The sequence below is a fragment of the Setaria viridis genome, chromosome 9 (assembly GCF_005286985.2).
Source record: "Setaria viridis chromosome 9, Setaria_viridis_v4.0, whole genome shotgun sequence".
NCBI lineage: Eukaryota > Viridiplantae > Streptophyta > Magnoliopsida > Poales > Poaceae > Setaria > Setaria viridis.
The window spans coordinates 9,019,363-9,031,769 of record NC_048271.2 but is presented as its reverse complement, the minus strand read 5'-3'; the positions used below and the strand labels follow the sequence as shown (position 1 = coordinate 9,031,769).

Sequence of the window (12,407 nt, the reverse complement as noted above, 5' to 3'; positions counted from 1 at the left end):
CGGAGCTCATCAACCCCGGCGGGCATCTTTATGCGATTGACACGTAGTGGAGAGAGAGAGAAAAGGTAGTGCGGTAGTTAATGTTTATTTTTTAGCTAATGACATGCGCTGAGCGTTAAGAGTTCCATGAAGATGAAGGTACCGACGGAACCAAGGAACTATTATAGATCTTTTTCAGTATACTGTAGAAATTAATTTGTTTTCAACTTATTCCATAAAAACAAAAAAAAATGCTACTTCGAAGGGCGTTCTTCACATTTTTTTTCTAAAAAATACAGTTTTCTAGCACGTATTACTGCACACATTTTTTAACAAAAGATTCATCTGCAAACCACATTTTTCTTTTCAACGTACATGAACCACGCAAATGTTGCTGCAAATATCTTCCACCTATTTTTTTCGCAAATGTTCCTAAGGAGAATTTCATAATAAAGTTACAGGCACCTAAAAATCATGAAATACTTTCGTGTATTAGAAAGCATAAACTAACAAAAAAAATTAAATAAACAACAACTTTCAGATCCTTCAACAAAGTGGAAAGCGTAACTTCAGATCTCGTGCTCTTCTCAAGATTTTTTCAAGTAATGTCCAGACACACATTCACAACATCCACATCGTCCAATCTTGCGAGAAACATCAAGCAATACGATGCTCGTCGTCACATTATTACTTGCTGCAGTTGCACGGTGGGGAAGGTTGGGCCCAGTGTCGGTCCTGGAGGGGTGCTGGAGGTCCGACGGCCTAGGACCCACGGGAGGGAGGGGACCAGGCCCAGGTATACACAGAGACTCCCGACCAGCCGGCCCTTTACCTACCTCGTATGTGACACACGACTACACGAGCGCCGCCGAATGCGAACCGATCAGCTGAAGACCGTGCGAGCGACACCATGCGCATGCGGCTCCCGTCTTGGGGTTGTCTCACATCGACGCGTTCGCTTTGTCGTTATCGCGAACGGCACGCCGCGCACCCCGCTCCGGCACTCCCTTGGGCCTTTTGGCGCGGCATCACGGACGACTGGAGAGCCCCCTTCGAGATGACTGTGTGGCGCACGAACTCACGGCACCACGCACAGCAAGGCGACGATAAGGTCCTAGCCGATTACTGCAACCGATCATCACTTAATCATCAGTTGATCAGCCGATCAGGCCCTAGCATCTAGGTATTTTTTCCTTGATTGTTTTCTAATCTAAATTAATTACTTCGAACTTCTAGTAATCGGTACTCATATAGTCGTGTTTTTTTTCTAATTTAGGTGTTAGAATCTTAGAATGTTACCTAAGAAATATTTGTCGGGAGCTCAGAAAAGAAAACGAAAAAAACTATATGATCAATTTATTGAATCTCAAAAAGGTGCAATACATAAGTTTTTTTCAACTTCAAGCAGTATTGTGCCTGATGATAATCTTGTAGATGCACTTGATATTGAAGAACAAGGGTAGCAATAAGTTAATGATAATTTAAGTAAATACGTTGATGCCATTGATGATGCTACAGAGAATAAAAATTTACCGCCTTTCTCTCAATCTAAAAATTCAATTGATGATGAGCAAGAAGCTTCTATTCATGATGTGCAAGAATCTTTGGATGAAGCTGATCTTTTGGCTGCGCTGTAAGAATTTTGTGGAAACATTTTCTCATGATAACTCATTCGATGTTAAGATCAATGATTATTTTCAGAATTAAAGATGCTACAAGTGACTTTATTAGATTCTTTGATGTCAGCGCTTGAGATTCTGGTTTGTTATAGCTGCATATTGTTATCCAAATGTTTCAGTTGTCTATCAAATCCTTTTTAACTGTAGTTGTGACTGTAGCTTCAGCTAAAAGAAGTTTCTCAAAATTGAATTTGTTGAAGAACTATTTGAGATGAACTGTCACAATAAAAGTTAAATGGATTGACTACGTGTACCATCAAGAGAGATATCTTGAACACTGTTGATCTCAATACCGTCCTTGATGATTTTGCATCAAGAAATACCCCAAGAACTATCGTAAAACTATCTTACGAGAAGCAATGGATATTACAAAGTTCTAATCGTATTAGTTTTAATCTACATGGTTTCTCAATAATTATAAACATGTTAAATTAAAAATATATTATTTGTTTTCACCTTGCAAGAAATTATAATATTTATATAGAAATTATAATATTTATATACAGTTTAGAGGGCCCCTCGCGACAAGATCGCCAGAGGACCCCAAAATCTTAGGACCGGCACTGGTTGGGGCCTTGGAGATCCCCAGAGACCGTAGCAGACCTTACCTCCTCCTATTTGCACATCTCCGGCGATTCGAGCCGTGCGCCGACATGGGGAAGGTAGCGGGGGGCACCTATGGTGGGGGATCCGAAAGCCGATGGCCTTACCTTTCAAGGATCTCACCGGATCTGGCTCCAAGCGCGTGGCGCCGCTGGCCTCCCCGGCGAGCTGCTCACTGTAGTACCTCGACGCACGAGGAGGAATCTTCCATGGAACCATGGAGGCCGCCGGCGGCCGAGGGGATCCCGGCGCCTCCTCCCTGGATCCGCCCTATGATCCGCTGGAGCGTCGCCATGACCGGCCAGCTGCGCCACCGCCTCCGCCCCTGGGTCATCTCGCCGGATTGGGACTCGGGAGAAACTGAGAAACGAAGAGATGAGGCGAGAGGGAGAGGGAGAGAGACGGAGGGGAAATGAGAGGAGAGAACGGCAGTAAATGGCCGGCCCCTTAATTACTTCGGTAGTTGCTCCTGTAATCACTCCCTCTTTCTCCGAAACGTCCGGCCGTTGATACTTGATCCTACGGGGGCAGGAAACCACCTCCGCGGTAAATGCCCTCCGAAGTAGATTTTCGGGGAAGCGGTACGTGACAATTTCTTTCCTGGGTGGGTGGCTGGGCACCTGCAACTGCAAAGTGGCATACTGGTGCACGGATGCACGCTCAAAGACGAAAGAAGCAGCAGCAGCAAAAATGACGCGAAAATATGGAAACCTCTTTCTCCGTCTGGGCCAAGGCTGCGCGGGTCAAGCCCAAATTTTATGAGACCAATGTATGGCCCAATAGGGTTCTCTCTTTCGGCCCTGAGCCCAAAACACACACAGAAAAAGAATTTTACAGTATTTTAAAAATTCGACATAGTATAAAATACTACAGTCTCAAAAAAAATTACTAGCTTTCAACATCTCGCAAAAGACACTAGGTTTTCTCACAAGGTTAAAAAATATGAATACTTGGATTCATAGTATGTGCATGCCTCGTCTAACAAAAAAAGGTTCTAGAAAGTACAAACCGGTTCTACCTGCTTGTCTGCTGCTGCCGTGACTAGTGGAGTGGTGAGGCCGCGTTGATATTCCAATCTAACCGGTCGAGTGTGGCGGTTTAAGTTGAGTGGTTAATCGCGTTGATATCCTAATCCAACCGGACGAGTTCTTTTTATTTTTCTTTTCTTTTTCCTGCCTATAGCCTTCCAAGGTTGTAGTCTTGTATTTTTTTCTATATCAATGAAACACGCACTATCTTTTGCGTTTCATTAAAAAAAAACGGTTCTAGCTGGTTAGCCGCTCCCACTCCGACTTGATTAAGAAAGTGACCAATGACTTGCATGGTATTGAGACAGCCCCAATACAATTTTTACTATTATTGGAAGAGGCAGCTTCCCAATAATCTCACCCAGTGATACAATCACCTCCAATGACAAGTGGACCCTAACCTTCCAATTCCAACAACAGTCAACAGGATCAGTTCGAGAGGCTAACGTGGCAGTAAATGGAATGCCTACTATTGCTTCCCCCAAATTGAACTTGTGTTTGAATTACTTGTAAAACTTGTTTTTTAAGTAGTAGAGGCTTCTAAAAGTACTTCATGTTTTCAACTTCAAGTTCGAAAAATTATTTAAAATATAGTTTTTATTTTATAAGAGATTTTAGAGTGCTTGAAAAAAATAAGAGCTGTCTGTCACGAGAAATCGAACGGTGGAAACAAAGGAAGTACCGTGAAGTAAGTACCAAGAAGTACCAATTTGGTAGGACCAAGCACAAAAATGGTGAGAAAGTACTATGATGCCCTTTTAATTATGTGTAAATCTATTTAATTTTTTTGGTAAGAAGGATAAGAAAGGAAAGTGCCTGGTAGTACCACTGGTACTTTAAAAGCATTGTAACAAGGCTCTTTATTATATATGTTTGTTGTCATGTATGTTCGTTTTATCTATACTAATTTTTTGTCATTCTAGCTTTGTCAATTACCTGAGTATTGATATTTATTACACCAAATATATATACTATCAAATATATACTATCTAATGATACTTACTGCTATTTGGTGTCATAAATATTGGTGTTTTATTGTATTGTACAAACTTAATCAAATTTGAAATGGTTTTACTAATTAGAATGACATACTGTTTGTGTCAGTCAAAATGATGTTCGTGTCAATCGTACGCACGTTCACATGGTGCAATGCCACGTTCTATATCACATTACCATGTATAGTCATTTTATCATGGCATTAAAAACAATGATCGCGTAGTTAGGTAAGAAACATACAAGCTTTCCAAGCAAAAAAAATACAGATTTACTTAATATAATCAGAAGGTAAAATGTCGCCTAATTTAATCTCAGATGGATGGACAGATGCAATGGTCTGAAGTACCTTAAACATGAGCTACCAGAATAGAAACATTAATAAACTATTAAAGAATTTCTGATTTTCAGATAGCATCATGCATCCATAATGCATTTTAACCATAGTGAAACCAAACTGGCAAACTGTCCTCCTCTGTCTACCAGTAATTCTCTTGGATCATTACTCGATTATTCGTCGGCAGAGGACTCAGAAGGTGTCCATATTTTCTTGTTTGTGAGGCAAAACAAGATTAAGAGCTAGCACATGATCATGGCTGCTTATTGGCGGCACGGGGGGCATGGGAGTTCCACTGAAGCAGCATCCACACCATTGCTGTCACTGCATATGAGAAACAAAGGCCAGTTATTTACTAGTACAAAATAATCAGGAGCAAGTGATCATCAGTCGTAGCACTGCACCTGCGAAGAAGCCGAGGCCGGTGTGGTAGACCAGGGACTCGACGACGAAATGGCCGTAGGCGTAGACCAAGGACAGGAAGGTGGCCGCGTAGATGGGCCTGCTGCCGAGGTTGAAGGCGCAGAGGAAGCAGAGCGTGCACGACAGCAGCGTCCACACCCCGACCGTGCGCCCATGGACGTCGCTCACTGCATGCAGGATTAATTCGAACACGATTCAGTGTTTGCTCTGCAAAATTTGCGGCAATGCAAGACGAAGAGGGACAAAGGCAGTGTAATGGACGCACCCTGTGCCTGGGAGTAGGTGGCGGAACAGAGCGACGCGGAGCCGAAGAAGCAGGGCCAGGCGAAGGGGAGGCGGACGGTGCCGACAGCCATCAGCCACCACCCCAACGCCGGCACGCCGCCGCCGCCCTTCTTGGCTTGGGCCATGGCTGAGGTGCACGGGACAATGGCAAGGCAAAGAGAGGACACGGGTCGAGGGTGCAGCGGTCTCCTGCACCGTGAGTGTGTGTGGATTGGGCGATCTCCTGGTATGGTGTTGCCTGTGTTCATAGGCTTCAAAAGGCCCATCGAATTCACATTGCAACAACGAATATAATTCTCGTAGTCTGCACCAAATTGTATCTACTCCATTCTAAATTACAGATCGTTTTAGTTTTTTTAATATAGTGTATATCTAGATGCATAATAATATCTATGAATCTAGAAAAACTAAAACGATCTATAATTTGAAACGGAGGAAGTACAATATTATTCATGGCCACCTTATTAGAATGTAGATGTATTTTTTCGCCCACCAAACAATACGTGTCTCCGATCAATAAACCCTGTTGTAAAATTTCCAATTTTGTGCACTAACAAATCAAGGGCCGAGATCGTTATCACATCGTGATCTCACAGTGTTTCACATATGATGGCCCGGCTTGGCTAGCTCTCGGATCAACCCACTACTGGTCCTTGCCCTTGTGCTAAATGCCTTCCATATTATTGCCACTAATTACCTTCCGTTGATGTGATTGCACCGATTACCCTGCAGTCGCGTGCAAGGTAATGTGCTGATATGTGTGGCATACATATGGGCATATGGCAACTGATCGCATTTAATTACGCTGGCGGTGGGTTAAAATATCAGCGGGCCTACAAGATTTGGGAATCAGAGAGAGTACAGAAATTGATTGATGATCGATCACTGTTTACATGGAACAATCACATCACCAATCACGTGCGTTCCTTCCAATTATATTAAAATATTTCTAAATATGAGTCCAAAACCCTACCTCAATCAAATTAATTGATTGAGGTAGGGATATACTTTCCTTTCCAGTCTCTACCTCATATATATATATATATATATATATATATATATATATATATATATATATATATATATATATATAGGTGCTTGTCGACCCAATCAAATTCGTCCCACAACCCACTACTTGAAAGAGTACACGTATGTGTTCATTTGTTGCTACATGCTAGTTTCATATTTCTTAGGTTGCTATGACACAACCTCACGGATCTGAGGTTGACATAGTAGCAGAGATAGGTTCGTTAGTTTAACATATTGCAGTTTACTTCATCCATATGGAACAAGGAAATTATATTTGTTTGATGCCAAGTTAGTTATTCAGTTCATTAATAAAAAAATTACATAGCATGCCTCTTCCTTCTCCGTCTATTACAATAACCTAACATTTCCCCATCTGGCGAGTGACAATTTAAATATTGTTTTTAGGACATCTTGATATATAAATAATAATAGTCTCATGTTTTTATTTGATGTCAAGCACGGGTATCTCCGCTAGTAATAAACTAATAATATGTAACCTCAGGACGGAAGAATTCGGAGCGACGGTAGCAAATCTCCCGTTTTAAGCGTTTTGGTATATGGCACGTGTAATGTGGTTCAGATTTTACCGTCCGATCGGTTGTACTGGCCAGTTTCCTCCTCTCTTTCCTGCTGCCGTCATGGGCTGTTGGCTCCTGGCCTCCTCCTGTTGGGCTTTCTCTTCCGCGCATCGTTGGCCCATAGGCACTGCTTCAGCGTTGCGGGAGGTTTTCGCGTCGTCGGGGCCCCACAACGAAATCGAGGAGCTAGCGTCTACGGGCGGAGAAGCATTGAGCTACTGTAGCAACCACCGACAGCACGCAGAGGACCGTGTGACTTGCGGGCTGTGCGGAAGCCCGCGCGTGCAGAGGCCGGCTTCATCCGTTGCGGCAGCCGGCAGGGGCGGCGCGACGCGGAGGTCGCGTGCGCTGATCGGCCGGGCGGCGGGCATGTGCGTCCGCCCGCACGGCTGAACTGAACGCAGCGCCGCCGCAGATCAGTGCCACCCGCTCCGCCGCTCGGCTAGCGAGCCACGACCTGCTGCGTGCCGTACCTGCTGCCAGCACCGTTGTCAGCACGGGCCTCTAGCGGCTCCGGCGCCGCGCCTCGGGGAATCCGGCAGCGGACGCAGAGCGACACGTGGTGCGGTCGTACCTGTCGCACGCGCCGCCCGCTGGACCCACGCTCGCCGATGGCCTCCGCTCGCATATTCTGCCTGCCGGAGCTGGTTTCGCCATGCAAGCGTGGGACACCGGACCCAAGGTGAAGCAACAGCAGGTTGCCACTGCCATGAGAAAACTATCAACAAACACGCCGGAACGGCCGATCGACCCGCGCGCCTCGCCGAGCTCGAGCAGCATTGCAGCAACAGCTCGCCTGCCCGGCCGACTTGCTGAGCACTCCACAGTCCACAGTCCACGGTCGCTTCGCCAAGCTCGAGCAACGGCACCAGGCTGCCGACTCGCTGAGCATCCCGTGCTCGAGATGGGTCAACGCCGCAGTCCACGCTTGTGGATGGATAAAGCTGCCTAGGTGAGTGGACGAGGACGACGAGGAGGTGCAGTGTGCCGTGGGTCATCTTTTCTCCTGGAGTGCAACGGTCAGATCAACAAAAGGCACGACACGATTTAACCAAAACCGGTAATTTTCTGCCTAAGATCCTATTCCTACGTTATATAAGTTAAATTATGAGTCATGAGTACTATGATAAAAAGATCACAGTGGGATCCTAAATAATCTGAAATAAGTTAGCTTTAGATAACTTATTTGAGATTATTTGTGATCCTAAAGTTGTCCCATGATACTCTTTTACTCTATTACCCTTGAACTATAATTCATTCAACTTGTATAATCTAGAAGCTAGAAGAGAAACAAACGGACCTAATTCGGCTACTACGGCTTTTTGCGCTGATATTTGGAGCGGGCGGGGCGAAGCGCGCTGATCCACCTAGTGGTCAATGATCGGCAGAGGTTTGATGGAAAATGTGATAGACGAACTTGGCGAAACAGCAACTTCAGTGGAAGATTTCAACATGGGTGAAGGCCCACAAGGCTACAAAACCCCCCAGCAGGTTCTTCGCCCAAAAATGTTAGTGACGGCATCTACGGCCCATCAGTAGGATACCCTCTCCTGCCTTTTACTCTCTTTTCTGCTGCTTCAGTGCTTCGCATAGTGCGCTCTCTACATACTATTGTCAAAGAAATACTAATGGCTTTCAGCCAAATGATTAGTTAGCTTTTACTATGCCAGTGATATGGAACAGATTCGCGTTTAGAATTTAGGAGTGCCCTTGAGATTGAAGCAAGCCAGAAATGAAGTTGCTCATGGACGAATTTAACAGTTCAACAAATAAAGGAAGAACAGGACGCATTGCAGATTATATTTTTGTTCAAGCATTACGTTCTTGATTGTTTATGCGCACTTGCATGAAGCTCATGCCTAATTCATTGACATTTGACAAGCCGCGGGCAGCGCTTGATCAGGGCTGTTTGGCAGCAGTGCGGATGCCATGCCCATGGGAGTTCCACTCAAGAAGCATCCATAGGATCGCTGGCACTGCGTACAAAAACGATCATATATGGAAACTAGTAAGTGCTTATTGCCAAACATCAATTCACCCACCTTATAGCTAACACATGAAAAGTTCATATAAAAATATGCATGGATAAAATGCATGGTTTTATCATCATTTAAAATTCGAGGTTGGACAAAATTTGTGCAAAGCTGAATGATTTTTTTTTGTTTCTCCTTGCACAGCTATTTATTCAATCGATAATCTTGTGAATGCAATGTTCTATCCATTCATATGTTTGGATGGATTTTACATGTACAGGTCCCGATGGTAGCACCGTAAGGATCGGTGGTACTGGATGTGTTCCCAGCCATAATGTATCTGAATCTGACAATCAACAAATATAGCTGTTTAGCTATTGAGTCGATATGACCATGGTTTCTGAACGTTTTCGAGCGTATATATGCCACGCACTTCATTTTTTTTCACGTATAAAGTGATGTGTGGAGATTCAGAGAAAAGCGCATCGAAGGCGCTGTACCAAAACCATCAAGAGTATACCTGCGAAGAAGCCGAGCGCGGCGAGAGTTGATGCACCGACGCTGTGGTATACCAGGTATTCGACGACGAAATAGCCGTAGGCATAGACGAAGGACAGGAAGGTCGCCAAGCAGAGCGGCTTGTTGTCGAGGTTGAAAGCGCACAGGAAGCAGAGCGTGCACGACAGCAGCGTCCACACCCCGACCGTGCGCCCATGAACGTCGCTCACTGCGTCCAGGATTTATTCGACCACGATTCAGTGTTTAATTACTCTGCTAATGTGCGGCGATCCAAGACGACGAAGAGGGACAAGTCAGTGTAATGGACGCACCCTGTGCCTGGGAGTAGGTTGCGGAGCAGAGCGCCGCGGAGCCGAAGAAGCAGGACCAGGTGAAGGCGAGGCGGACGGTGCCGACCACCATCAGCCACCACCCCAACGCCGGCACACCGCGCTTCTTCCCGACGGCGACGCTGGCCATTCCAAGCGAAGCGCGTACGTCTGCAATCGAGGAAAACGCGCTGCACGCCTGCACAGCGAGAATGGAGAGTGAGAGGCTGCAGACAGCCCGAGGCCGAGTACTAATAATGCGATTTCGGTGTTCCACTGCTGCTATTTCTTTGCAAGTTGTCGAGATTTTTCCTTCCCAAATGCATGGAAGATAAACTCTGCCTCTCGCATTTTCATAGATTTTTACTTATTTATTCATTTAGAAACACACTCTAGTGTCTAGTCCCACATGCTCAACAGTCAACATACATGCACGTAACGTAACTACGTATACTCACATTCCCACCTTACTGATGATTAGCTGCGAGGTTCTAATTGATCTCATTAGTATTTTTATACTTATACCTCTTATCAAAACTGCATACCCGTGCAAAGACCTAAGCTTTTCCGTAATAAAGATATCATCTATTATTTTAGCTGATATGGAGGAGAGAAGTGACGATAGATTCATGCAAGCAACAAGTTGAACGCGAATGACTCTTAGAAGGCGTTTGGTTCGCGTAAATGTAACGTAAATAGATTACGGGTGTTAAGCAATACCCATACACCCATTTGTTTCAACCTCCTCCGCAATCCGATTACCCGCAGTTTCCATCCGTTTACAGGGCTCCCTCCCCGGTATCCCGCGATACCGCTCCCCTCGTCTCCCCCGTCTGCCCCGGACACTCAATACCCCCGTCTGCCCCTTCTAACATGTTATCCTTTTGTGCAGCTATGGATTTATCTGAGAGCTCAACAATAACAATCCGTGGCAGGGGAAAGAATAAAAGGAAGTGGACTGTTGCCGAGGATGATGAATTGGTTAAAGCCTTGTATGAGATATCTTTGGACCCAAGGTGGAAGGGCGAGGGAAGCTTTAAGAATGGATAGTGTTCAGTGCTTGAGACTCATCTGGCTGAAAAGTTACCTAACTGTGGAATATCTGTTGTTCCCCACATTGAGTCAAGAGTAAGGCACTTTAGAACAAAGTTCGGGGCACTGGAGGTAATGCTTAACAAAAGTGGCTTCAACTGGGATGAGAATAGAAAGATGCTTCAGTGTGAAAAAACACAATATGAAGCACATTGTAAGGTATGTCTAAACTTTACTTCAATGTAGGTATTTCATTTCAACTTGCAATGCAACATTCTGTGTCGATTGCCAAGGTTGAGAAACACTAGTGCATTCCTTTGCAGTATCATCCTGAAGCGAAGGGCCTATATGGTGTTGCTTTCCCTTATTATGATTCATTGGCTGCCGTATATGGGAGTGACATAGCTACTGGTGAAGGCGCAGAAGGGCTTAGCGAAGTAGTTGAAAATATAGAGAAAGAACTTGCAGTTGAAGGTGGTAACCATCAAGAGGAGGAGGAGGATAGGATGTCTAGAGAAACCCCTAGACGCTCTACTGACTCAGCTTCATCAAGCTTGAAGAGGCGGAAGATAGACAGGAAGGGAAAGGATCATGTATCTTCAACATCAAGTGACCCTATTTTGGACATGTTACATGAAGTTCAAGGTGATCTAAAGGGTGTGTCTACAAATATTGGGAAAATGGCAGCAGTGATGGAACATGAGGTCGCTATTCAAGAGAAAAATTCTAAAGAGGATCATCAGCAGAAGTTAAGAGAAAAGGCTACAGCAGAGCTGCGCAAGCTTGGGTTCACAGGGAGCGAACAAGTCAAAGCTGCTAGTGTGTTTGTGAGAATTCCAGATCAAATGAGCATGCTGTTAACGTTGGATGAGACACTGAGGAGAGAATTTATCCTAAACATGCTTGGTATGTGACACTATGCTATTTTGTTTCAACTGTTTATTTACTGCCATACATCAGATGCTAATTTGTGTAGTATTCTGCTAGTGTTGGCTATTTTTAAACTCTCCTTTGCAGCTTCAATCTGCTTGAGTTTTTTGGTTTTGTAGAGCAGGAGGATGGCATTGGCAAATTAAATTCGTTCATTGAACTTTTTAGTACCGCTAGATTGGTGTACTTAGAATTGTTACTCTTTTAGAGAATGTAAGATGGGAGTGCAAGATCTTTTGTTGGTTGCATACTGGTATTGCTTATGTTTGCCATTCAGTTAAGATCAGGAAGTTGAATCTCGTGAAAATGGTCCTACTGTTCTGTGAAAAAAAGCTCCTATACCGTGGTCGTCTCCAGCTTGTTTCACCACATAGAAGCTCATGAACATAGCTGGTAGTATATCTGATATTGATGATATCCCAGTCACCTCAGTCCCCTTTCGTTTTAGCGGTATCAGTATGCAGTTGGAGGGGGCACTGCTATCCTCGAAGCCTAAAACTTATGCTCCTCGTAATAGCATCCCTGAATATTATAAAAGAAGTTGTGTTTTTATGCTTATTTCGAATAAAGCATTTATATAAACAAAATTATTTTTTTGAATGTGGCCAGAAAGTACCAAGTGGCCATCCTATATTAATGAAGCCATTTGTAAAGCTTATAAAGGATCTCAGAAAAACTGTGTAGGCGCTCATCCTGAACCAAGAAAGAATT

General features: G+C 44.4%; 2 protein-coding genes, 1 long non-coding RNA gene and 1 pseudogene across 3 annotated transcripts; 1 reads left to right on the top strand and 3 right to left on the bottom strand.

Annotated features, from left to right (window-relative positions):
* Positions 1-534: 534 nt before the first annotated feature.
* LOC140221480 (uncharacterized) lies at positions 535-2,956 on the bottom strand. Its single transcript, XR_011897281.1, has 2 exons — positions 2,369-2,956; positions 535-1,104 (listed from the first exon to the last, which is right to left on the bottom strand). It is a non-coding gene; the product is annotated as an uncharacterized lncRNA (long non-coding RNA).
* Positions 2,957-4,517: 1,561 nt separating this feature from the next.
* LOC117839709 (ergosterol biosynthetic protein 28) lies at positions 4,518-6,341 on the bottom strand. Its single transcript, XM_034720108.2, has 3 exons — positions 5,308-6,341; positions 5,024-5,209; positions 4,518-4,943 (listed from the first exon to the last, which is right to left on the bottom strand). Exons 1-3 carry the CDS (start codon positions 5,591-5,593, stop codon positions 4,873-4,875), a joined length of 543 nt encoding a protein of 180 aa, XP_034575999.1. The 5' UTR covers positions 5,594-6,341; the 3' UTR covers positions 4,518-4,872.
* Positions 6,342-8,650: 2,309 nt separating this feature from the next.
* LOC117836589 (ergosterol biosynthetic protein 28) lies at positions 8,651-10,003 on the bottom strand. Its single transcript, XM_034716051.2, has 3 exons — positions 9,738-10,003; positions 9,428-9,634; positions 8,651-8,910 (listed from the first exon to the last, which is right to left on the bottom strand). The coding sequence occupies exons 1-3, from the start codon at positions 9,883-9,885 to the stop codon at positions 8,834-8,836; spliced, it is 432 nt and encodes a 143-aa protein (XP_034571942.1). The 5' UTR covers positions 9,886-10,003; the 3' UTR covers positions 8,651-8,833.
* Positions 10,004-10,628: 625 nt separating this feature from the next.
* LOC117835020 (uncharacterized) lies at positions 10,629-11,680 on the top strand (annotated as a pseudogene).
* The last annotated feature ends 727 nt before the right edge of the window (positions 11,681-12,407 follow it).